This window comes from Kryptolebias marmoratus, linkage group LG14 (genome assembly GCF_001649575.2).
Source record: "Kryptolebias marmoratus isolate JLee-2015 linkage group LG14, ASM164957v2, whole genome shotgun sequence".
NCBI lineage: Eukaryota > Metazoa > Chordata > Actinopteri > Cyprinodontiformes > Rivulidae > Kryptolebias > Kryptolebias marmoratus.
In genome coordinates this window covers 16,942,027-16,966,658 of record NC_051443.1, presented here as the reverse complement: position 1 = coordinate 16,966,658, position 24,632 = coordinate 16,942,027, and the positions used below count along the sequence as shown (strand labels likewise).

Here is a 24,632-nt window from a genome sequence, read left to right as displayed (position 1 = left end):
ATATGATGAATTTGAGATTTTCATTTGTTGTCATTTGTAATCATCAAAATTAAACGAAATAAACATTTGAAATATGAGTTTGTATGTAATGTATGAATATAATATACAAGTTTCACTTTTTAAATGGAATTACTGAAATCAATCTACTTTGTCATGATATTCTAATTTTATGACCAGCACCTGTAGTCTAAAGTTTATAAAAAAAATTTAAATCAGTAGCTGCTAATGCAGTTTATGAGTAGTTGTCTTACTTCAGAATAAACCTCTAGCCCTAATTTAAAGCATGTCTGATAAAATAAAACCTTAACATTTTATTGTTTTATCAGTATTGTTTTGTTTACTTTTTCTTTCACAGCTTTGGACCTGTGGCTAAAATAATGTTATACTTCTGCCATATGTGAATGAATAAAACACTGAATATCAGGTTTCCTGAATGCTTTCTTTTTAAGTATTTTTCTTTAGCTCCAAATCAGTGTTAATATCAGCCCTTTTCTTAGATTTTTTTTTCTTTTTCAAAATGACCTGCTGCAGTCTTTTTGATCACTTTCCACTAACATCCATCCATCCATCCATCCATCCATCCATCCATCCATCCATCCATCCATCCATCCATCCATCCATCCATCCATCCATCCATCCATCCATCCATCCATCCATCCATCCATCCATCCATCCATCCATCCATCCATCCATCCATCCATCCATCCATCGCCTGTCTCAAGCGTTCCCCACTAATATGAAAGTTAAAATAAAACAGATTAGATTTTGAATGAATGCCTCACAAATTCACAAGTTTTTTTCTTTTTAAATTACACGTGCAGAACAGAAGTGATAAAGAAACCAATGCCACTGTGAGGGAGGATCTAAGCACCTCCACAAACTTCCCCTCTGACTTGAACAGCAACAGAGATTAGGTTGAAAGGACACACTGAATACCATTTAAGGACCATCCGGTCTGTTTATGCTGCTCTTTGATTTAGGCTTTTCATCACATAGTCCTCCGGAGGATTACCCATGTCCTGCTTCCAATAGCTGGTCGGGTTTCTGGCTGTTGAACTGCTTAGATCTATTTACACCTTTTATAATAAAACCCGTCAAGGGAGGCTTTTCTTGGACCAACTGACTCATAGGCCAAATGTGCAACCTTAATGTTTTTGACTTCCAGAATTTCTATTGTGATCTTTTTTCCTTAGACAGTCCTTTCAACAGCCTTATAAACAAAAGCTCAGGATGTTCGCTGTAGATAAATAACTGAGCACTTTGGTCTTCCTTTTCTGTAAGACTTCAAGTCACATGGAAAAAAAAAAGAAGAAAAAGAAAGAAAGAGGTGAATAGAAGAGTGGCTGAGTGAGTGAAACCAAGACTTACAGTGAGAGGAAGACATCCATCTAGTATGGCACAAAACTGTTCAGCTTCCTGACCACAAAACTCCTCAGGGATAAGCTGCTGTCAGATCTGGTTTGACTCACGGGAAGACTACATGTGCCTTCTGTTACTTTTTGTGGAAAGAAAAGGAAAATTCACACCTAAAGATCATTTTAACTAATAATTTACTATTCAATTTTATGCATGTTTATTGCTATTAGTTTATGCACTTTTAGTAGTGTAAATATTAGATCTTATATTGTTATTGGTCAAATAAACAGTTTTGCACAGATTGGTTGGAATAATATTCCCTATTAGTTTATAATGAATTTGTTCAGTTTGCAGCAAAACACTTTAGAATGCTGTGGCTGTTTTTGTATTATGACACATTTATTTTTGTTGAAACCTACAGGATTTGTTTTTAGAAAGGCAAACACCTGATAACACAACATGTTTCAAAGGAAAAGATTCGCAAGTTTGCTTTTGGACAGGCTCTATTTTTGTGTGTTTTTGCATATTTTATTCCTACAAACACAAAACCATCTTTGAAGCACATCTTCTTGCCTGTGTACATTTGAAATATGTTTGCCATTCAGTACCATCTCCTGAGGTGAGATATTTTGGTTAAATTGCTTGGTTAATTAAGCACTTTGAATCGCCTTGTTGCTGAAAAGTGCTATATAAATAAATTTCACTTCACTCCCCTTAAATTATCATTCTATACAGTCCTGTTTTCTACCCTTTTCTCAGAGCTTTTTCTTTTGCAGCCACTTGTCTTTTCTCTTCTGCTGGGTATGAATCTTTCAGAATTGTTGTTCAGAAACAAATTATGCATATTAACCTGCCTGGCAGTTCACAGAAGCACTCAGAGTTAACTGAGCTCAGACTAGCATTTAAAAAACTAATTAAAACAGAAAAACAAACTTTGTTTTTTCTTCTTTCATTTCCATCCTCATCAGTTTGACTGTGAGCAGTTAAAATGTTTTCACTTTTAGGAATAATCTTGCTGTCAGTCATCTGTTAAACTCTTTATTTTCTAATTTTGAGTTAGAACAGGGCTTCTCAGGTGTTATTTTGAACAATAAAAATAGTTTCTTTCTAAATATGTGATTGCTTTCATTTCAGAAAAAAACACAAACTTCACATGTGGAAAAATCTCATCTTTTTCTGCATAAACAAGTTAAATTGACATGTAAAACACATGTGTGCACATGTTTCCTGTGTGATTTTGGAACATTCTCAACAAGTTCATGTGGTTGCGTGTGTGGAGACATCATTGCCCACGTGGGATCACATGTTTAAAAAAAAAACAACAAAAAACTAAATAAATTCAGGGGATTTTTCTGTACAGGGTTGTTAATGTACTGAAGATGCATTCAATGACAGATAGAAAATCACAAGAACACAAGTATTAATTGGACTTCCTTGTCAGAATGATAAATCAGTCAGAGTAGTGGTGAGTTCATTCCTTTGGTTTAATGAGCTTCAGTATCTTTAGTAAGAAATGGCAGCTAATAACAAAGCATTAATGAGATGAGGTTCTTTCAACACCAAAAACAATATCAGTTCTTGAACAAAAATTTAGATTTGTTTTTATATATTATATATATTATATAATTGTTTCTTCGGAGGATTTGATTTGCGTACATGCTGCACTCTCCAAAAGCGAAAACTTTCTTTTGGTTTATTGTCCTGCTTTTTTGCAACACTCTTTTGTCTGACATGGTGCCTAATTTATTCGCTCTTACTGTGTTTCCCATGCAGCCAACATGTTGGACTCCATGTTACTGCGGAGCGACTGGAAGGAGGGATCGGAGCGACAGGTGGAGGAGACCAGCAGCACCGCCTCAGTTTCAGTTCAGAACTTGCTGCGGTGCCACTGCGACCCCCAGTGCCCTCAAGGCTCTGTCAACAACACATGCATGTACGATGAATTACACACACCTTCCTGCGCTCTCTCTCATACACACACACACACACACACACACACACACACACAGATTATAAAATAACTTTCCCCTGAGCCTGCTGAAAGACTCATTCAAAGTAATTATCCAAATACACATTTAATTTGTTGATCCGTACACAAATGTTTGCTTTAGCTGCATTAATGGAATCCCTCAAACCTCTTGAGGCAGAGCTCATTAACACCTCCATTAGCCAGTCCAAATGTGTTTAAGAGATTCAAATAAAGAGTGCAAGTTTTTCTGGCACAGATGAAGAGAAATAAAATGCAATAAGATGTTTATTTAAACAAAAATACACAAATGTACTTTAAAGCTATCGTAGTTCTCATTGTAATTTATTTGATTTATTGATAAATGGCCATGACTTCAATGGATCTTGAGTCCAAAACTTCTTCAAAGTACTTGTTTTATGCAGCAAAACTTAGATATTTTTCATTTATAAATATCTAATAGTTGTTATCTTTAACCTTAGTTATCAACAGATTATTTTATTTGACAGTGTTGATAGATCATTGCAGCATTAATTGAACAGCCACTTGTACCAGTTGGAGTTTAATTACTAAAAATGTAATAAATATGAAGTCTAAATTTCCATTCTTATAAAATTATAGTTAAAACCGTTAAAAACTAAATATGTCTTAGTATGGTTATACAAAGATTTAGTCTCCATATGCAGATACTGGAATCAGATTTACTGCACTAGTATTGAGCCCTAAAAGCAACATTTGAACCACTGACGATGATGATGATTTATGTGATGTTTTGTGTGTATTTTGGTAGGACCAATGGTTTCTGCTTCACCATGGTAACAAAGGAGGAGGGGGGTCATGCTGTACTTTCTGCAGGCTGTTTGGCTCTGGCCGGCTCAGAGTTTCAGTGCAGAGTAAGTCTCAGTTTTAGAAGCGTGTGCATTTCTGCCTTGATGAAAGCCTGCACATCTCAAGAAGCCTTCTTCATGAGGTGTTATTATAGTCCTTATGAGCTGCCATTGACCCAGTTTTGCCTCTTTATTAACTTTGTTTAAATCAGACTCATCTAGGTTTTCCTATCAGTAGAAAAACCATAATAGAAGAGTTTTACTGCAGCTGTAAACATCAATTATCCCTCAGTCTTCATTAGTTACGTTTAGAAATGAAAAATCTTTCTTTTTTTTTATGTGTTTGGAAGGACACGTGGGGCTCACGTTCATGGCGAGTCCTGGAGTGTTGCACAGATCAGGATTACTGCAACAGAAACCTGCATCCTACGTTTCCTCCACTGGTGACTTCAGGTACTTTTCTTCACACTGCTTCTCACACAGTCACACCAGTCACCTTTTAAGGCACGAGCGGCTTTTAAAGCGGGCTCATCCGGGCCACGCTGGGCCGGTGATGGATAGTGACATTTTAAATTGTTACAAACCACAGAGTGGTGCTGCAGTGAAATGGCTCATGCTGCTCAGGAGAGGCAGGTGAAATGGAGACTTGCCGACTCGGCTTGTTTTCTCACTCTGTAATGAAAAGGACAGCCTCCCCCCAGGGCCTGCTTGAGTTTCTTGCCTCAGGACAGATCTGAGATATATGTCCATCTGTCACTCCACAACAAACCAACACGCGTTCTTTCTTCTTCTGGCTTTCCCAGTATCTTTGTCACAAACACTTGTGCACAGCCATGATTTATTTTGAGCTTCATGTAAAACAATGACAGCCTAATTTGTCAAATTTTACAGAAATGATAAATGACTTTGTTGTTTTTTTTTATGATTTTTGGCCAACATTTGTATTAGCATTGTGCTCAACAAAATGATCACTATGATACTTTATACTTTAACAGAATCCAAGTACTTGATGCAACAAAAGATAACAAAAAAATGTACCAGCAGCCTTATTATTGCACATAAAAACCACAGTAAGTGCTGCTGAACTTGAATCAGTTTCTGTGTTTGTGCACAAAGATAAGCAGGTGTTTAAAAATATCACTCATTATTGCCTACTGCCAAAGGAAAAAAATACAATAATTTTATTCCCTTTGTTTGTTTGTTTATTGTGTTAGCAAGGTATCTCATCAACCACTGGAAAGATTTTATTAAAATTCTAAGCAAGTAATCATCTATAACTGATTAATTTCTGAAGTTAATCTAGTTCTGCTGCCATAGCTAAGCAACCTTAGTAAACACAAGAATCTAACTCTGTCAGTTTTACAGATATTGAGCTAAAATTTGGGGTAGTAGGTGACAGTCATTTATAACTTACAATCTGAGAGTTTACTGGTTGTGTGAGATCTGTTCTTAAAATTTGCCAATGACTAGGAGTCACCCCGATTCAAGAGGACCACTGCAGCCAACTGATCTTAGAAAACACAAAAAATGGCTAAAACTCAGTCAAATTTACAGATATTCAGCTAAAATTTGGTGTTGGAGTCGCTGAGAGTCATCTTTAACACATACTTTGAGTGCTAACAGATGTTATGAAATCTCGCAATATTGCAGGAGATTGTGTATATCATTTACAATGTTTGACCAAAACAATTAAAACTGTTCCTTTTCATCATACAATTATCTTAGTTTAACATTCTGAAATAAAAAGGAAGAGGACAAAATGCATTACTTCAAGAAATTCTAGTTTTTAGTTAGTCTTCCCTGCAAATAATATTATTAAAAAAAACTGGAGCAACAAAACCTGAAAACAAATGATTTTAAACATTATAGTTTGATTTTGTTCCTTTTGTCTTACTGTGTGAGTGCTCACCTCGAGCATCTCCAGCATTTGGTCGCCTGAGTTTGTGTGCCCCTGATTGACAGAAGCGAGGCAGAAAGACTAGAGCACCAGAGCTGCTTCAGGCCTCTGGGGCTTCTGTAGCGATGTCACTGTGACACCCGATCTGTGGGATTCAGGAACGGGATGTGATCGATAACATGCTGTGAGAGCGGGGGTTACAGGCCAGGGTGAGGCAAACCAAAGGGGAGGAGCTCATCCCTGCCGATCACAGTTAGAAAGATGCTTGAGTTGATTTACAGCCGAAGAATTGAGTATCATCACTTATTCATTAATTTAAATTTTACTGGCTCTGTGTGCTTAGAGCAAGATTCATGTTTATATTTGTTTTATTATTAATGCATAGACAATCTTGATTTATATGCATGTATCTCAACATTCTTTCAGAATATGTGGACAGCAGCATCCAGTACATAGCGCTCTTTATTTCCATCACAGTTTGCAGCATTCTTGGTGTCATTCTTGTCTTCTGCTACTTCAGGTAAGAAACTTCACGCATGCAAATAACAACAAATACACACTTCTTGCTCTCACTAAGCCAACTTTTCTGTTAGATATAAGCGGCAGACGTCACAACTGCCCTATAGTATTGATCTCGAGCAGGATGAGACCTACATTCCTCCTGGGGAATCTCTAAAGGATCTGATTGAGCATTCCCACAGCATCGGGTCTGGGTCTGGATCAGGACTCCCTCTGCTGGTACAACAGTACACTACATATAGACATCATCTTGACAAGTCCAATACACATGATAGTTGGGCAGAAAGCAGAAATGTAATAATTTTTTATAAGCGAGGTGAAGTAAAATAATGGAGGTTTTTTTCTAATAATTTGTCTCCAGGTTCAGCGGACCATCGCCAAGCAGATTCAGATGGTCAAGCAGATCGGCAAAGGGAGATACGGAGAGGTCTGGATGGGCAAATGGAGAGGGGAGAGAGTGGCTGTCAAAGTTTTCTTCACCACTGAGGAAGAGAGCTGGTTCAGAGAAACAGAAATTTATCAGACCTTCCTGATGAGGCACGACAACATACTGGGTAAGACGGGAAAAATGATTTGTGATAATATCTGCCCTCCATTTTCAACAGGAATCTATAAAATGCATGCTGTTGCTTAGTGGAACCTTCCTGGGTAAATAAGCATTTGTTGTCTGTAACATTAGTAAAATCTTTTCATGAACAATGATCCCAATTCCTCATTCAGGATGAGCAACCTTATCACACACAAAAACGGCTGTAACTCAGACAACCTTACAGATATAGTGCTAACACTTAGCGTGGTTAGAAGTCAGCTGGAAGTCATCCACAACACACTGTCTGAGAGCTAATACAGCTCACGAGAGTTTACAGTGTCACATAAGACTGTGATTAATGTCATTTACAAGGCTGGACCAAAACAGCTTTAAATCCGTCCCTTTTCATCGTAAAACAATCTTAGATTAAAACTCTGGCATTAAAGGTGGCAGGTGATAGTCATTATTTCAAGGAATGCTAGACCTATAATTTAGTTGTTTCTCCTTCCTCTCATCTCCAGGATTCATAGCAGCCGACATCAAAGGAACTGGCTCGTGGACTCAGCTCTACCTAATCACAGACTACCATGAGAACGGGTCCCTGTATGACTACCTCAAGTCTAACACCTTGGACATCAAGGCCCTGCTGAAGCTCGCATACTCGTCCATTTCAGGCCTCTGTCACCTTCACACAGAGATCTATGGCACGCAGGGAAAACCAGCCATCGCACACAGAGACCTGAAGAGCAAAAACGTCTTGGTTAAAAAGAACGGCTACTGCTGTATAGCAGACCTGGGGCTTGCTGTTAAGTTTAACAGGTAAGACTCAGTTCTCAGAGTACAATCAAAGAGAAACTCTGGCTTCACCTGAAACATGCAGACACAGCAGATTTTTGTTTTTTATTTTCTGTTCCAGTGACACCAACGAAGTAGATATTCCTTCGAATCTACGAGTTGGAACCAAGCGTTATATGCCACCTGAGGTGTTGGATGAGACTCTGAACAGAAGCACCTTCCAGTCCTTTATCATGGCTGACATGTACAGTTTTGGTCTAATTCTTTGGGAAATGGCCCGGTGCTGCATCTCTGGAGGTCAGAAGAATGGAGAATGTAGTTGCTACTCGTCTGAATATGTTTGAATCATTTAAAAATTGTTTCTGATTCCTGGGCTTTTTCTGTGTGTCCTACAGGCATCGTAGATGAGTACCAGCTGCCCTATCATGACCTGGTGCTCACAGACCCTTCATATGAGGACATGAGAGAGGTTGTCTGCATTAAAAAGCTAAGACCTTCGATTGCTAACCACTGGAGCAGTGATGAGGTATTCTTTACGTTTTTGATTCTTTTGTTTTTCCTGGTTTGAAGAACATTCTCAGACACAATCTTGTCTCATACTGAAATTGGTAAGAAGTGTTTGAAATCGATTTTCTGTAATACCTCTGTAGTATCAGTTGATAATGTAGATCTGGATTTTGCTGGGCGAGGGCGTTTCAGGACTGGATTTTGATGTTGAGAGATGTGGTGGAGTAATACACTGAACCTTCAACTTTGTCATGTTTTAGCCCCTTATCTCAATTTCTTACTTTCTTTTGACATCGCAAAACAAAATTAGATGGCATTTTTCTCCCATCTGCAACAAGACATTACAAAAAAAATACCCTTTGGTGATATGGTTTTGAAGCTTGTCTTAGATTTTTGTCTAAAACTTCCCATTTGTTTATGTCTGATGGCTTTATAGAGAAATCATAGCACACACCTCTCTTTGTTTTAAAGCTCATTAATCCATTGAGTCACCCTTTAAAACCAATAAATGGAGGTACAGAATTGTTTTCATCATAAGTTAGTTATTTGCTCTCAGCTACTTAGAACTGATTTGTCATGACTTTACTTCTAAACGGTTATATAGATCTCATATGCTTTCTGTAAAGGGTCAGGGGTTTTCCTATAATTTGCCACCCATCTGTACTATCTTTAAATTTGTTTTACGAGTAAGTTGACTCAGACACCAAGTGAGATCTGAATCAGGATTTTCTAACATGTGCTGTGAAGCCATCAACTCCACATTAAATAATTTAATGAATTGTATACTACATATCTATATGTTTCTCTGTACCTCTAACCAATTTGTTGCATTTTAAAATTCAGTTGTTTTCTCATTTATTTGGCCGTGTGTGTCTTTTAGTGTTTACGACAGATGGGAAAGCTGATGTCAGAGTGTTGGGCTCACAACCCGGCCTGTCGCCTCACAGCCCTGCGGGTGAAGAAGACTCTGGCAAAGATGTTAGAGACCCAAGATATCAAGCTGTGACGGAGAGTCTGAAGAGATGTTCTCGTCACCCTGAGACTTTTCACAGCCACTGGCGCAGGCATCTTAATTTAGCCAGCGGAGGAAAGACGGAATGGAAAAGAGAAGGGAACCTTACAGGATTATGTCACAGGAGAGCTGCCCATTCAGTGTTAAGTGTGTTTACATTGTGCTTTCCGTGAAAGCTAATTGTTTCCCAGGTCAAGACTGTCCCGGTGGACAAGTGGCGAGGAACGCCCTGCAGGAGAACTGAAATCCCTCTGCTCAGGTCCTAACAGAGGGCAGTCCTGCTCTGCTTCTCTAAAACCATGTAGCAGTATTGTATGAGCAGCCTTTGGTACCGTCACAGCTGCCTCTGTGTGAGTGTGAATTTAGTTTTTATTGTGAGACTCACTGCATGAAGAGTTCAACTTTGTGATGATCTCAGTCAAAGAAACCCAGAGTTAAGCTTACTGACCTCACAGGTAAATTATCAATCCATCCATCCAGTTTCTTTTTACTCACCTTTTCCGTGCAGGGTCGCGGGGGAGCTGAGTAAAAGACGGGGTACACCCTGGACAAGTCCATCACAGGGCTAAATTATTATTTCTATGTTCAGAGTAAGTACATTATTTCCTGCAGAAATAGGAAATATAGAATTTTATGACTTTGTAGTTATCAATAAAGATTTTTTAAGTATAATTTGTTGCAATATTACAACTAAACATTCGGTTGAAACTGTCATGTTTTCAGAGCTCTGCCTTCTAGTTTCTTATTTTGTGTGTGTGATTAGTTTTTACAGAGGGGATCTGTAAAAAGATTCTGTTCAAAAGCGTTTTTGATTGCTGTGCAGAATATGGCCATCCACCACTTTCCACTTTGTCAAATATATATACAACCCCAATTCCAAGACAGTTGGGATGGTGTAAAATGTAATTGAAAATGGAATGCAATGATTTGCAAATTTTGTAAACTCCTAATTTTTCCACATTGGCACATAGTAAACATATCAACTATTTAAACTAAGAAGTTGTACCATTTTTAGGAAAAACATGGTAATTTTAAATTTGTTGGCAACAACGCATCTCCAAAAAGTTGGAAGAAGGACAACAAAAAAGGCTTAAAAGTAGGTGGTATGAATAAGAAACTGCTCTCTGTAAACAGTTCACTGTGCCATCCACAAATGTAGGTTAAAGCGTTTGATATGTTTGTTCTCTTGTGAAAATTTGCAAATCATTCAAATCTGTTTTCATTTACACAGAGTCCCAACTTTTTAGCAATTCAGCTTGTAGATGAAATTGTTTTTGGAAAGCGTTCCCCAGTAAAACAAAGAAGATTAGTGTTACAGTTGCACAATTCAAATAGGCGTGCTCCACTTTTTTTTTTATTGTTGCATATAAATATAATTTATTATCAGTCTTAAAAATTCTTTCTTACACTTTGTACAATAACTCGACAGATGAAATGCAAGCTGTTGCGAGGAACATGAGTGCCAGAAATAGACGGGCTACATTCTCACTATACACAACAATAATAATTATGAAGCTGAAGAACAAAGAGGGAATGCAAAGGCTAGACCACTGAGAATGGAAAGATTGTTTCAAAAGGATGCAGAGTTTGCATAGACAGCTTTACAAAAACTGGAACAAATGCCATTAAAAGTAAAACGACCAACTTTTCAAGTGCTGCTTCATTAAAGGAATGTCGCGTTTATAGCTGTCACCAATTAATATGCACATGATCAATATCATTATACATTGATGGCTTCTGTCACTGAATGCACAAACAGAGTCTGAGTCAAAATTTCCGCTTTTCTCCAAAAGTACTGAACGCATGAAATAAACAACATTTAGGTGATTACCTTCAGTAATTAATTTAACCTCACGTGTCAATTATTTGGTAGAAAGCAGATCTTTTCAGTTGCATTGGTTCTACAAAAATATACTTGTTTTTAATACGGCCTCTTTTTTATTGGGGTCTGTTTTGTAAATAGCAAATTATGAGAATTTGTTTATTTTTCTTTCTTTGCCTACATGAGATATTTTCTTGATTTCTCCATGTAAACAACCAAACTGTTGCGTGGGGTGGGGGGGTGGGGAGCAAGTAGAAAAAAAGCAAAAATTAGCTTCAATACAACTTAGGAAACATAAAATGAAACAATACCCCAAAATCTATAATAACGCGTAACATAATTATAAAGCAGATACACTAATTAAAGATTTATTTCCTTCTGGACTGACGTGTCTGACAGGATTAGTTGTTATGGCAAGAAGCGTCCACCAGATGGTGCTATGACACAGTCGAACAGAACTAAATAAGAGAACTCTGCAACATATTCATTAATAGGCAGAACAAAATTTAAAAAAGATGTATAAATAGGCATATTATTAAATACTAAGTCATCAAAGAATGCATGACTTGTCCATGGAGTTGCTATGGAAACTGATTTTAGAGAGCGCTTCTGATCCAAGACTTCCTCCTTTCATCCTTTGACCTCTCATCATGTGTCACTTGTGTACTGTGGGGGGGAATCATCCACATCCGCGCAGTCCATCCAAAGAACCGGACAGCTGTTTCCAAGGAAACTGGAGCCAGAAATATCAAAACGTAGTACCAGAGAGAGGGAGAAGGAGCCAGAGAAGTGACTGGCAAAGATTCTTGTTTACTCTCCGTGTTTTTACAGCCTTTGTTGCCAACGTTTAACTGGGTCATGGCTGAGTGAGACCTGGCATTTCTGGGTGCGAGCGAGCAATTTGTTACTGAGATATCCAAATGAAAGGCCTGCGTTTGTCCCCGACTTTCTCCTTTTTTTTTTTTTCCTTTCGTGACTTCCTTCCCGTCTGCCGCGGGCAGGTGGTGTCAGTGCTCGGTCGCAGCGGGAACAAGGCTGTCGTGGCGTCCCATCTCTTCCAGTACCTGAGCGAGGCGGCTGAGGTTGCCATCGGGAAAATGCTGGGCCTCCCACAAATCCAGAATCACGCCTGTGGGACTGGATTTGGTGGCAAAGTAGTTCAGATACCTGCATGAATGATGGAGAGAAGACAGAGAAGAGGTTCAGATGAAAGGCCTGGAACTCCCAGACTGCAACTGAGATCATCTTAGGTTGAGACATGAAGGAGCTGAAGCTGTTTGGGTCAAACTTTGAAAGTAACTTTTTACACAATCTCTTGAGTTTATATTGTGAACGACTCTCAGCTACTACCACGTCACATTTTATCTCAATATCTGTAAAATTGACTGAATTATAGGCATTTTTGTGTTGGGTAAGTTTGAATACCCGGGGCAGCTATACTGAATTCAATTGACTCCAAAAATTAATCATTCATAGATGTACCTCAATTAGTTACTTTCTGAAAGTTTCATTAAAATCTGTCCAGTGGTTATTGACTTAATTTACTAACACAAAAGTTAACGACAAAGTTTTTAAATAAAGATCTTGCATAATTTGTTCTAGCTCTGAATATGTGTTGGGGACGACTCTCAGCTACTACCACACCAAATTTTACCTCAATATCTGTAAAATGGACTGAGATGTATCTATTTGACAAAAACATTATTGTCCTCTTTCACTTTTTGGTGGCAGGCGATAACAAATGTTTAAAGTTAAACCGAAATAAACTAATTTAGTTACATTCAGGCTTGTTGCTAGGAGCAACATTTGCATGCTTTTTTTTATCCAAACCTAATTTTTGGATAAAGCCTGTTGCATTAAAAACATGTCAGATGATTTCTTATTAAAAAAACAAACATAAAAAAAAAACAAAACAAAACAATTATGTGCCTTCGCCTGACTTCAGTCAGTGAATCAATAGTCCTTAAATTCTGGTTTTCTAAAGACTTCCTCTGTAAATAAGAGAAAATTTTAAGGCAAAAAAAATAAAAATAAATAAATAACAAATTTGGAAGGAAATCTTAAGCCGCTGATTACAAATCAGTCCTAATTAAAACAAACATTCAAAGCACTTGGCCTAAGAGTTACTACAAAAAAAAAGTCCACATAAATGTTTTTAAATCTATTTGTCAGTCAATATTTTATAACTAAACCTCCAATGAGCCTTTTCATTTAATTCTAAAAAGCTAAAGATAAAACAAAAGGTTTTCATGTCTTAACAAAAACCTCCAAACTATGATTAAGTCAACTTAAGATAGTTTTTTTTTCTCCCCTTCATTATAAAAGATAATTGATTTGATGCTCAAATCTTCAAATGTTGTTTGGATAATTAGTTAAGTTGGCGAAACTTCCTCCTTTTCTAAAAATCCCTTTTCTTTCATCAGTCAAGATACTCTGATCGATCAATCTTTGACTTTTTTAAATTATTAAAACATTCATTTCACTTCAGTGAGTGACTTTAATTATAACTCGGATCGTTTTAAATGACGGCGCTGACAGCTCGGTGCGGCTGTTTTTCACCGGATCTCGCAGGGAAGAGAAACGGAAAGTTTGCAAATGTTTTGTGGATTTAAATTTAAATAAACTTGTGTGTTTGAATCGGTCGTCTGGATAAATGAAAGCTGGGTTTAAAGTCAAGCTTCATTCAAAGTTAGAAGAATCAAAGGTCTTTGCTGACTTTAATGCTAATAGTTTTTTTTGTTTTTTTCTCCTTTTCTGTTTTTATCACAGCAGCTGGATTTAATTTAATGGGGTTTACATTTAGTTTCCCCATAAATATCCAGTGAATTTGTTCATTTGTCTGTCTGTTAGCAAAATATCTCATGAACCAGAGGCCTGATTTTTATGAAACTCACAGAAGGTACTTCATCAACATCTACAACTGATTCACTTTTGGAGTCAACTTGATTCAAGATGGCTGCCACAGCCAACTTAACTGAGAAAGGACATAAATGGCTATAACTCAGTCAATTTTACAGATATTGAGCTGAAATCTGGCGTGGCAGTAGCTGAGACTGATCCCAAATACATACTCTGAGCACTAACAAATTACAAATGTTGTTTAAAATTGTGCAACAACTATTTGGAGTCTACTCTGTTAGCAAAGTCTCTTATGAACATTTTAATGAAAACTTTAGAATTGGATGCACATCTACAACTGATTACCTTTTGAAGCGTCGAATGAATCTACCTTGCTCACAGCTGATCTGTGCATAAATTTTATACCTACTTAAAAAAGAAGTGATCAAGTATTTAAAACAGAGCAAAATAGACCTTGAATATTACACTTTTGTGATCATCTTCTTTTATTGGACATTTTTCGAAACATCTTTAAACTATGGGAGAAGCAGTTCCTGAGCCGCCATATTTATTTCTATTCAACAACACCTTGAACCTCAGAGAAAACAGCAGATAATCTGTAGGAAAATCCTATTTGCAGGTTTAACTGCTGCCCATAAGACCCGAAAACCCCCACGGTCCTCTGCTGAGCCTCCATCGATAACAGAATATCTCAAATATTCTGGAGCTATTGCTCTCTCAAAAGGATTACTTGCTGAAAATCATAAACTGCAGCTCCAGGATGTGGATTTTGTCCATTTTTCTTTTAAATCCACATTTTAAAAGGACAGCTATATCAGAGCGCAACTCGCTCCCTGATGCTTTCCCTGTGATTTACGGCATTACAGCGCGCAGATATGGGTTGTGTTTTTGAAGCATAAAGTTAAAAAATTCTCCAATCCAAAAGTTGATCACACATAAACTAATGTGTTCTGCAAACACTCCTGAGATGTATAATCAGCTGGAGCCGAGAGTGAGAGGTTAGTTGGAGTCGTCCCTCCTTCATGCTGCACTCAGTAAGCGGTCTCGTCAATCTGCAGCTGCTGCCTGCGATAAGGCCGTCCCGCTGAGCTGGGATCTTATAAATGGCTGCACACTGTACCTCCATCACACACACCACACCATCAAAGACACATGGGTGACGTTTTTGCAACAGAGGAGCGTCTCTTTATTTTCATCTCTCTCTCTCTTTCTCACTCTGTCTGTCTTTGTCTCACTTCACTCCAACTCAATTAATTTCAATTCAGCTGATGCTTATCAACTCGAGCCGCGGAACAATCACAATCAAATTAAAAATAGATCTGTTATCTACAGATTGTTCCGCCCATGCAATCCTGATGTCTACATCTAAGGAAAATGGTGCACACGAGCAGAGATTTGGGCGTCGACGACTAACTTCACCACCTGTCAAGGTTGAGTTTGTGGGCCAGCATCCTCCAGTCGTTGCCTCTGGTCTGCGGTGCGTCCAGGCTGCCGCACAGCTTCTGTCGGATGGACACGGGGATCCGAAAGGCATTCGGCCCGACCAGTGTGGTGATGTTGCTGGCAGGGTCCAGCAGAGACGTGTCGATGCTCTGAGAATCCTGCAACGAGAGGACAAGGAGGGACTGAAGGAGTGGCACCTTTAACAGAACAAAAATGTTGATTCTGATCCATTTGTGACTCATCACAGTAAAAAAAAAAAAGAGTAAAAAAAAAAGTGGCAACTATGTATTTCATCACCAACAGCTGATATAAGGTAATAAAAATCTAAAGATATTATATCTGGAGGATATCCAGCTGATACATTTGTGTCAGAACATGGAGGTTCGGTTGAGAAAACTGCGACAAACTAAACTAGCTACGCAAAAGTGTAGAAATTTAATATTCAGTGTAGCTAATATTTCACAGTGGTATGTTGTTTTTGAGAAAAGTTGTTATATAGGTCAGACAAAATATCCTTGTTTGGCTAACTATTAGCATATAGCTGCTTGATAGAACATTACTTCATAAATGACCACACTATCTCTTTAACTACCCATGTATTTGGACACGCTTGTCCTTTGGCATTCATCAAGGGGTGCTGCAGTACCCTTCGCACCCCAAATTCACCCCGGGTTGCATACAAGGCTGTTAGCTGCTATATGGTTGCAATACTGTAAACCAGTGGTCTCCAATCCTGGTCCTGGAGGGCCACTATCCTGCATGTTTTACTTGTTCCTCTGCTCCAACACACCTGATTTGAATTAATGGGTGATTAACAGAACATGAAGAGGTGATTTAACCACTGAATCAGGTGTGTTGGAGCAGGAAAACAAGGAAAATATGCAGGATAGTGGCCCTCGAGGACCAGGATTGGATACCCCTGCTGTAAACAGTCAGGGATCAAACGTTACCTCCGAAAGTGTCGTATCCAGCTGAAAGATCTGTCCTTCTCCTTCAACCTGGCGCACACATATCTTACAGCTCAGGTCCACCGTGCTGGCAGAGAAGCGCTCCAGAGTAAAGCAGCAGTGGAGGTTCCTCTGCGACCCGCTCCACACTTGCTGGAAGGAGAGCTCCTGCAGGAGAACAGACGAGTTACTCAGGCCGTCGCTGTTCTTGCTACGTGCTATATATTCCGACGGCGTGTGCGGCTGGTTCACCTGGTACTTGGCTAGTAGTTTGCTCTTCCACAACACGTGGGGCACATCGTGGATGGAAAGTCTCAGGTTGTGGGTGCTGTCTTTAAAGTTAAGGGTCTTTGGTTCATCCAACAATTTCCCGCCCATCTGCTTCTCCATCTGCAGAACTTCCTGCATACACAAACATGCCTGTTTTATCAGCACTGAGCCTGTGCACACTGACCTCAAAAAGTTCCAACGCGTGCTGCTCTGCAAGGACAGTGTGTACACCTGCCAATCTGAAACCAAATTTAATGTCCTCGCAGCAGGATCACTATCGCTTCTCATTATCCATTTCCAAATTTAATAACTGGGTTCAATATCCCCCCTCGGTACAATAATTCCTCCTTATCTTTCCTCCACATAGGTGCGTTCGTGTATTAAATAGAATCGAAGGGATGAGACAACAGCGGAGAGGGGGAATACATGTGGCTTATTGCATCGGAGCAGCAGCTTACATGTTTCAGGGAGTGGCACCGTTTCTCTTACTGTGACACACCAACACACTCTTTCTCACACACTTCAGCTGCCAGCATACAAATAAGCTTACACGTTATTAACGCTTACAAATAGTTTCATTTCTCCGGAGTAACCTCAAGCGAACGCAAACAGACATGCGACCTGCGGTGTGCGCACCTTGAGGGCGTCCTGCGTGTCGTCCAGGCAGTAGACTCTGATGTGGTACTCCATGGCAAGGCAGGTGACGGGACCGAAGATGGCCAGTTTGAGGCGCTTGATGGTGGAGGCGCTGAGGGACTGGCCCACGAGGCAGTACGTGCCCAGGGTCTCTGTCAGGACGTGGCAGGCCTCCTCGTCCATCTGGATGTAGCATGGTGTGGTGAAGTTTTCCTCCCCAACCACCACCACATCCTACAGCGCAGACAGGAAACGATGGGGGGAAAAGACTCGGCCTTTAATTTACCTGTGCCAAGGACCACTTAAAGGAAATCGATCAAGTTTACTTTTGTTAAAATGACAAAATACAGCATCGGTGTTGGAGAGTTGGCTGTCACACTTCAACAATCTGTTGTCATGCTTTTCCATTCCTAAAAAAGGCATTATTGAAAGGAAACATCCTATAATACAAAATACATTAGAAGTGAGGCAACTATCTTCATCATTATTATCAGATATCATTAATATTCCTCCTTTTAGTTCAGTTGGATGGAAAAGTTTGGTTGATATTACTGTGAATGCCTGAATGATTAGAAGATTTTTCAAAGCACAACATACCAGCTAAATCATTTTAAGTAGAATTAGACAATCATTATTTTTCAGTGAAAGTTTTGAATGAAAATGTAAAAAGGTCTGATGAGCAGCCAAAAGGGGTATAATGAGCTTGTTGATCGTCTTCTAATTTTACTACCTGCAATAAACTTTATCCTGACAGTTAGAAGCCACGGGCTTCCAGTAAGGAGCTGCCTGGCTTTAGAAAATCCAAATAATTTATAATCCTAACACGGCAGAAGGCTGTAAAACAGAACAAAGCATTTTCAGCTTTATTTCCCTCAGTTCATCTTGTGATTTAGATCCGACATGTAACAGAAAATGGTGAATTTCCAACAAAAAAACAAGAAAACATTTAGACAGACAGAAACAGCTTGTTTGGCTGCTACAATAGACTAATCCAAGACTAATCTGTCACTACAAAAAGAACTACATGAAGATTTACCAGACTCTACTGTGAATCTCCACCTGCACAATGTGACCTTCACGGAAATATCATTAGGAGAATAACTACAGTCGATCGTCAAAAATAAATTCTGCTTCAAAGTTTTGCAAATTAGCACCAAAACATGTATTGTGCACCCAGGAAGCACCTGCTGTAGACTAATGAGTTTAAAATAGATTTTCCCCCTATTCATTAAACAAAAGTAGATTTGGTAAGAAGACTGAAAAAACAGAATTTGATGAACATCTAGCCGACAGGGTGTATGGATCGTGCATTTTGATGGTGTTACAGCCAGCAGCATGGTGAGCCTTCCACTGGTAGAAGCAAAATAATAATAATTCACTTACAGTAAATACGGCCAATATCTGGTCTGCAAAAACAAAGAAAGTTGAAAATGGAGGAAATCTGTAGCAAAAACAGGATGGTGATCTGAAATTCACCTAAAAAGGCTGAATAAACTTAAAAAATATGGATAAACTGGCCGATGTGTTCATGTTTTTCACCTATCAGTTAGTCAAGACTCTCACTTGACTAACTGATAAGAGGAAGCTAGGCCTTTAATTTAGTGAGAGTTAGGACATATTCCATTTAACCTCTGATGGCTAAGCATCCAATACATTTATGTTTGAATAACTTCATATACCTGCTGACCGATGAGATTAAAAGCTAATTTGTAAATATGTTTTGCTAAAACTGAATAAACATAGATGATTTTTAAAGTGGAAGTTCCTGTTATTTTGTCAAAGCTGCATCCTTTTGAAACAATGTTCGTATTTCACCGACATATGACACCGCCTGACACTGAGCCAATATATGTGCCACATAATGGAGAATGGTAGTGCTCAGACCATTTGGAGTTGACCTCTGTAACCGCGCTAATGCCTGGACATATTTCTCTTTCATTAAGACTGTCTGCTCCGGGGAGACTTATGTTACCGTCTCTGTGGCTTTTTTTAGCGTCTCTCCTCCCTCCATCTCGCCTAATTTTGAGTTTTGTCTTTCTGTCATCCATTCTCTAGTACAAACAGTCCTGCGAGCAGCACACCGGTATTAATTCAACCCCATTATGAGAGACAGAAGAGGAATTACAGCATTTTATTGGGAGCTATCGCCCATTTAACAGCAGTATTATGGTAGATCATTAGACTCTTTAACTCCTCCTGTGGGATGGCGCCATGGCTCCTTATTGGGGGATAATTAGAACGCACAGTGGAAAAGTAGGCTTCTGCTTTGTATGTAGAGTTTGTGCACAAAAATAATCACGCTTAGAAACACATAAGCTCTAATTTATTAGCTAAAGCCCCACATGAACCTCCTTATATTATCCACTACTTTAATCATCATCACACGTATCAACTGCTTGAACTGAGATATTAAACCATTTTTAGAAAAAAAATAAGGTTGTTTTGAATTTGATGGCAGCAGCACATCTCGAAAAAATTGGAACAGGGCTGCGTTTACCACTGTGAGACATCCCTTCTTTTAACAACAGTCTGGATGGGAGCACATGTTCTAAAATCTGTACATACTTTTCTCTATTATGGTACCTTTCCAAATAAGTAAGCTGCCCATGCCATACACACCAATGCATCCCTATACCATCAGAGAGGCAGGCTTTTTAACTATACTGACAACAAGCTGGATGGTCCCTCTCCTCTTTAGTATGGTAGTGTGGCGTCTGTGGTTTCAAGAAATAATTTCAAGTTTTGATTCATCTGATCACAGAACGGTTTTCTACTTTGCTTCAGTTCATTTTAAACGAGCTTTGGTCTAGAGAAAATGGCGGCATTTCTGTGTGGAAGTCTTTCTGAGCCCATGTAGAGATGCTAATAACAGAATCAGACCCATTTTTAATGCAGCCTGAGGGCCTGAAGATCACAGGCATCTAATACTGACTTTCAGTCTTGTCCTTTGAGCTCAGAAATTCCTCCAGATTCTTGAAATCTTGTGATGATATTAGGAAATGTGGATGATGGAATATTCAAAGTCTTCCCAATTGTCTGTTGAGGAAACCCCTCTGAGAGACTCAGCCTCTCTAAAATACTCTTTTTATACTCAGCCCTCTTACTGACCTGTCGCCAAATAACCTAATTTGTTGCTAAAAGCTCTTTCAGCTGTTTATTCATACCACTTGCAAATCATTGCATTTTTATTTGTATTTATATTTTACGGAACGTTTTGGAATTAGGGTTGAGCATAAATATCCTTTAGCGAGGCCCATCTCTCCTGTTTCCATTAAAAAGACGAATACGCATTTTGACAGAGCATGTCACAAAGCAGTATTTCATCTCTGCAGGACAACGATTTACCTCAGCGGGGAAGGGAGAAGCTCTAATAAAGGAAGCTGAAGCCCACTTTTACCGTCTGCAACTCCGACAGGTCAAAGATTTTAATCAATAGTTATTTCTTCTTTAAAAATCTCAGTTTACACAGAGCTTTATTGGATCTCCTCAAAGTAATTTATCAAAGTCGCCAAAGCATCTGGGGCCAGTTTCTCCCTTCTTTTGTTAAAGACTTTCTGAAAATACTGGTATTCAAAACACAATTTAATGAAAGGCTGACAGAGAGCCTCATACTGCAGCCAGGATGATGCTAAGTGAATGGATTTACCTCTGCTGAGTACAGACCGTTTGGATTTTTATTGTATCAATTTAAGCAATAAGCCATTTAAGCAATAAAACCCACATTGTTTCATCTTAATAACACTTCATTCTCTTTGCAGCACTGCTGCAGCATGAACACGTCCATTAAATGTTTTTTTGTTTTTACTGGACACTTTTTGCCTTTTAAAGAGATTTGAGTGCACTGATTGCGAATGTTCATTAAAAACCACATGGATACAGAAACTTGCTTCTAAAAGGTAGGAAATTAATATAATATATGCCTTTTATGTATTTTGAGGCATGCAGTTAATACATAATGTGCCCAGCAAAGAAAGAACCATTTATAAGAAGTTTAATATTTGGGTATTTGGAGGATTTTTGTGCCTCTCTCTGTGTGTCTGTGGCAAAAAGTGATTACTAAAAAGCAGATAAGGGACACAATGCTGCCTTCAGAAACCCATAAGGTGTCATCAAGGAGCTTGCAAGCAATGCAGACATGCACATTTACACACAACAACACAGAAAATGTCTCTTAATAAAGACAGAAGGAAATGGTCTGGGTAAAAAGCAGAGATCAGAGCTGAGATCAGAGGTTAACTGTTTCAGGTCTTGATTAAAGCAGAGGGGTTTCTTTAGCTGCACAAAGGAAGCTAAGGAAGTTGTTTCCTTTCACCGCTTTCATTTGATCTACAGTCCAGACTCATATCATCTTTCTCCTTTGCTCTTCACTCAACACACAGTAAAACTTCCAACCAACCTAATGCATCTGGAATTATTCCATGGATAAATTCAATCTGTGGATCTTTTTTTTTTTTAGCTTGAAAAAAGAAAAGAAAAAAAAATGCCTTTTGTGGCCACTAGAAACCCATTTTTCAATCTTGACTTTAGGATTTACTGCAGGTTTCACTGTGAATCCCAGATCTCACCTCCCACTGGCTCTGCTGCGACTGGCTCTTGAGCTGGATCAGCCAGTCCTGCTGGCCGTCGCACACGGCACAGTGGTGCATGGTGATGATGACGGGCCGTGTCAGCAGGGCCCCGGGGGGCCCACAGCTCACTACAGGGCTCAGCACAGTTTGGCCATCGTCCACTGAAGGCCTGAAGGGGCACAAGGAAATAAACAACAACATACATATGCTGTTTCTGGATGTGTATGTGTCAGCTCTGGGGTGTTAATGTGACCAAGCAGCACTCTGTACCTCATATTGTCTTTCCTCTGGACAGTCACATACATCTCATAGACTCTGCCTTGAGGAATGGCTCCTGCTGGAATCAGCAGACTGACCCCTGAGGAGCGCATAAACAGACAAAAACACAAATCAGCACCGGAGCCGAGAGTTCACTGAAACAACAAAGAACTGTTTTTACTTATCAAACAACACCGGGGGTTATCAAATTTTTATATTCAAAAGTCTAAGTTGATTTTTTAGATCAAACTTTTCAAACAACTAGCAATATGATAATTTTTAAATTAAATTTGCTTACAAATTATAATCAAAAGAAATGACACCATTTGCCTACAGTTATTTGCTTGTGAACAAAAACTGCCCGAACATTTGACAGTAAAGCTTAATGTGCACTGTAGAAGTTTTTAAACTTTACTAACTTAATTACTTTTCATGCCTCAAGAAAACAAGATGTCTCTGTTTTCAAACAAGAATAAAACTATTAAGCTGAACCTGAAGGCAAAAATGGCACCATCTACCTTCAACGAGCTGCCTAAACCTTGGCACAAAAGCTGCTATTGTCAGATGGAGTTACTGACATAAATGTTCATTTGTGGATTTGGCCATGATATGAGCTTTTGACTACATTTACTGCTGACAATGCACTTATATATGAGGTAAGGACAAAATAAATCGAGATTTCTCCATCCACTGAAGTATACTTTTTGATAACTAATCACACTTAACTTTACTTTATCCTTTTTTATTGCAGATACTACATAACAAAAAGATTGTTCTGTTAACCTAATTTCATTTAATCTCTTTTTATTTTTTGCATTTGAAGCCTTTTCTCGGAAAAGCTGTGGCACAGGAAAGTGAGGACTAGTGAAGAATGAACTAAAAGACAAAATGAAATCAAATAAAATAAAAAAATGAATGGTCTACAAACAATATTATGTGAACAGGTGATGATTTAGTACAGCAAAAGGGTCAAAATGCCACCTAAAAGTCTTTATTGCTTGTGATTTTCAGTGCCTAATTGTAAGAACTAACTTGAAACTTGCAGCGAAAGACAGTCAAAGTTTTACGATTAAAACTTTCTTTAATTGTGTTTTCAGTTGCACATTATGCAGTAATAATTTATATATTAAGAAATAAAAAATGAAGTTTAAAACTCAGAAATTGGTGAGTGTTTTACCATCCTATCTGTCTGTGATTTGGAGCTGTAGTAACTGTAATGACCTTGAGTTCTACATTAAATTAACACTTTACTGCTCTCTCCTGTGGCATTTTTTTATTTATTTCTAGAATCAATGATCTCCACTCTCCTCATAGCATTCCTAAATTGCAGCAGCCAACATGATTTACATTACATCTCAGATTGATTTGAAATGATGTGTTTTTTTTATAAACATATCCCTCAAATCCCCTCATGCATACACACAATCACAGCTTCTCCTTCTCAGGAGGGGGGTTTCTAAGATAGCTCATTGATTTTTCGTGTCCTTGTACTGAACTTTTTTTTTAAAGAAGGTGACAGACTAGCTTGTATCGAAAACACAACTCTGCCAAGGGGAACATCTCTCAAAGTGCTACTCTGCCTCACAGCGAAACCTGGAAAAAAAGTTGTGATTTTAAGATGCAAAATACTAACCGGCCTCATAGACAGTGCCACAAACTATTTCATTACCCGGACACACAAACGTATCAGATATCAAATACGTTTTCCACCCCCGCTGCTGGTGTAACATGATGAGGTGGCTGAGTACAACCAGCAGCTGAGGACATTTTACAGGTATCATAAAGATAAATGGAAAAAAAAAAATTAAGAAATGTGAGAAGTCTGTGCATCCCTGAATGTCACAGCTAGTTTGTCTATGCCTGTCAGCATTCATCTGTGGTGTGATCCTTACAGCCTGCGTGTGTTTGAAGTGAAGACAGCATGGCTAATGTAAGCTGCCTGAAACTCGAACACCTCGACTTCAGCGCTTCTGGTGCAGGCACCTCAGGTATCCATCAACTCCTGTCATACTGAGCAGTCGGCTCGCTGATAAGTTGCACATGGCTAAGCAGATCACTTCAAAGTCCCATCTGTTTGTGTGTTTTTGGTGGAGATAGTAAAGTTTACCAGGCAGTTAAACTAAGTAGAGCACAAGCACTCTACTTTTTTTGTGTTCAACACAGACTTTTGAAGTATTCTCCTAAAAAGAAAAAAGAAAATGTAACAGAAAGTATGGTAAAGATTAAAGATAATGTACAGGTGCTGGTCATAAAATTAGAATATCATGACAAAGTAGATTGATTTCAGTAATTCCATTTAAAAAGTGAAACTTGTATATTATATTCATACATTACATACAAACTCATATATTTCAAATGTTTATTTCGTTTAATTTTGATGATTACAAATGACAACAAATGAAAATCTCAAATTCATCATAT

The 24,632-nt window shown here is 38.6% G+C and overlaps 2 protein-coding genes across 4 annotated transcripts in view; one reads left to right on the top strand and one right to left on the bottom strand.

The window, feature by feature from the left end:
* The window catches only part of bmpr1bb (bone morphogenetic protein receptor, type IBb), a 68,077-nt gene extending 57,073 nt beyond the window's left edge, over positions 1–11,004 (top strand). Inside the window, exons 4-13 of the mRNA XM_017435752.3 lie at positions 3,130–3,289; positions 4,113–4,215; positions 4,500–4,602; positions 6,473–6,566; positions 6,640–6,784; positions 6,927–7,119; positions 7,616–7,913; positions 8,011–8,186; positions 8,285–8,415; positions 9,277–11,004. Of these exons, the coding sequence (XP_017291241.1) occupies positions 3,130–3,289; positions 4,113–4,215; positions 4,500–4,602; positions 6,473–6,566; positions 6,640–6,784; positions 6,927–7,119; positions 7,616–7,913; positions 8,011–8,186; positions 8,285–8,415; positions 9,277–9,402 (1,529 nt within the window). The 3' untranslated portion in view covers positions 9,403–11,004. The remainder of the gene's footprint in view (positions 1–3,129; positions 3,290–4,112; positions 4,216–4,499; positions 4,603–6,472; positions 6,567–6,639; positions 6,785–6,926; positions 7,120–7,615; positions 7,914–8,010; positions 8,187–8,284; positions 8,416–9,276) is intronic.
* A 1,147-nt stretch (positions 11,005–12,151) lies between these two features.
* Positions 12,152–24,632, bottom strand: part of unc5c (unc-5 netrin receptor C) — a 133,606-nt gene continuing 121,125 nt past the window's right edge. For all 3 annotated transcript variants that reach the window (XM_017435748.3, XM_017435747.3, XM_037979440.1), the window contains 7 exons: positions 22,224–22,311; positions 21,951–22,122; positions 17,386–17,619; positions 16,732–16,881; positions 16,483–16,647; positions 15,512–15,690; positions 12,152–12,397 (listed from right to left, as the gene is read on the bottom strand). In XM_017435748.3, coding sequence (XP_017291237.1) covers positions 12,238–12,397; positions 15,512–15,690; positions 16,483–16,647; positions 16,732–16,881; positions 17,386–17,619; positions 21,951–22,122; positions 22,224–22,311 — 1,148 coding nt within the window. In that variant the 3' untranslated portion in view covers positions 12,152–12,237. The remainder of the gene's footprint in view (positions 12,398–15,511; positions 15,691–16,482; positions 16,648–16,731; positions 16,882–17,385; positions 17,620–21,950; positions 22,123–22,223; positions 22,312–24,632) is intronic.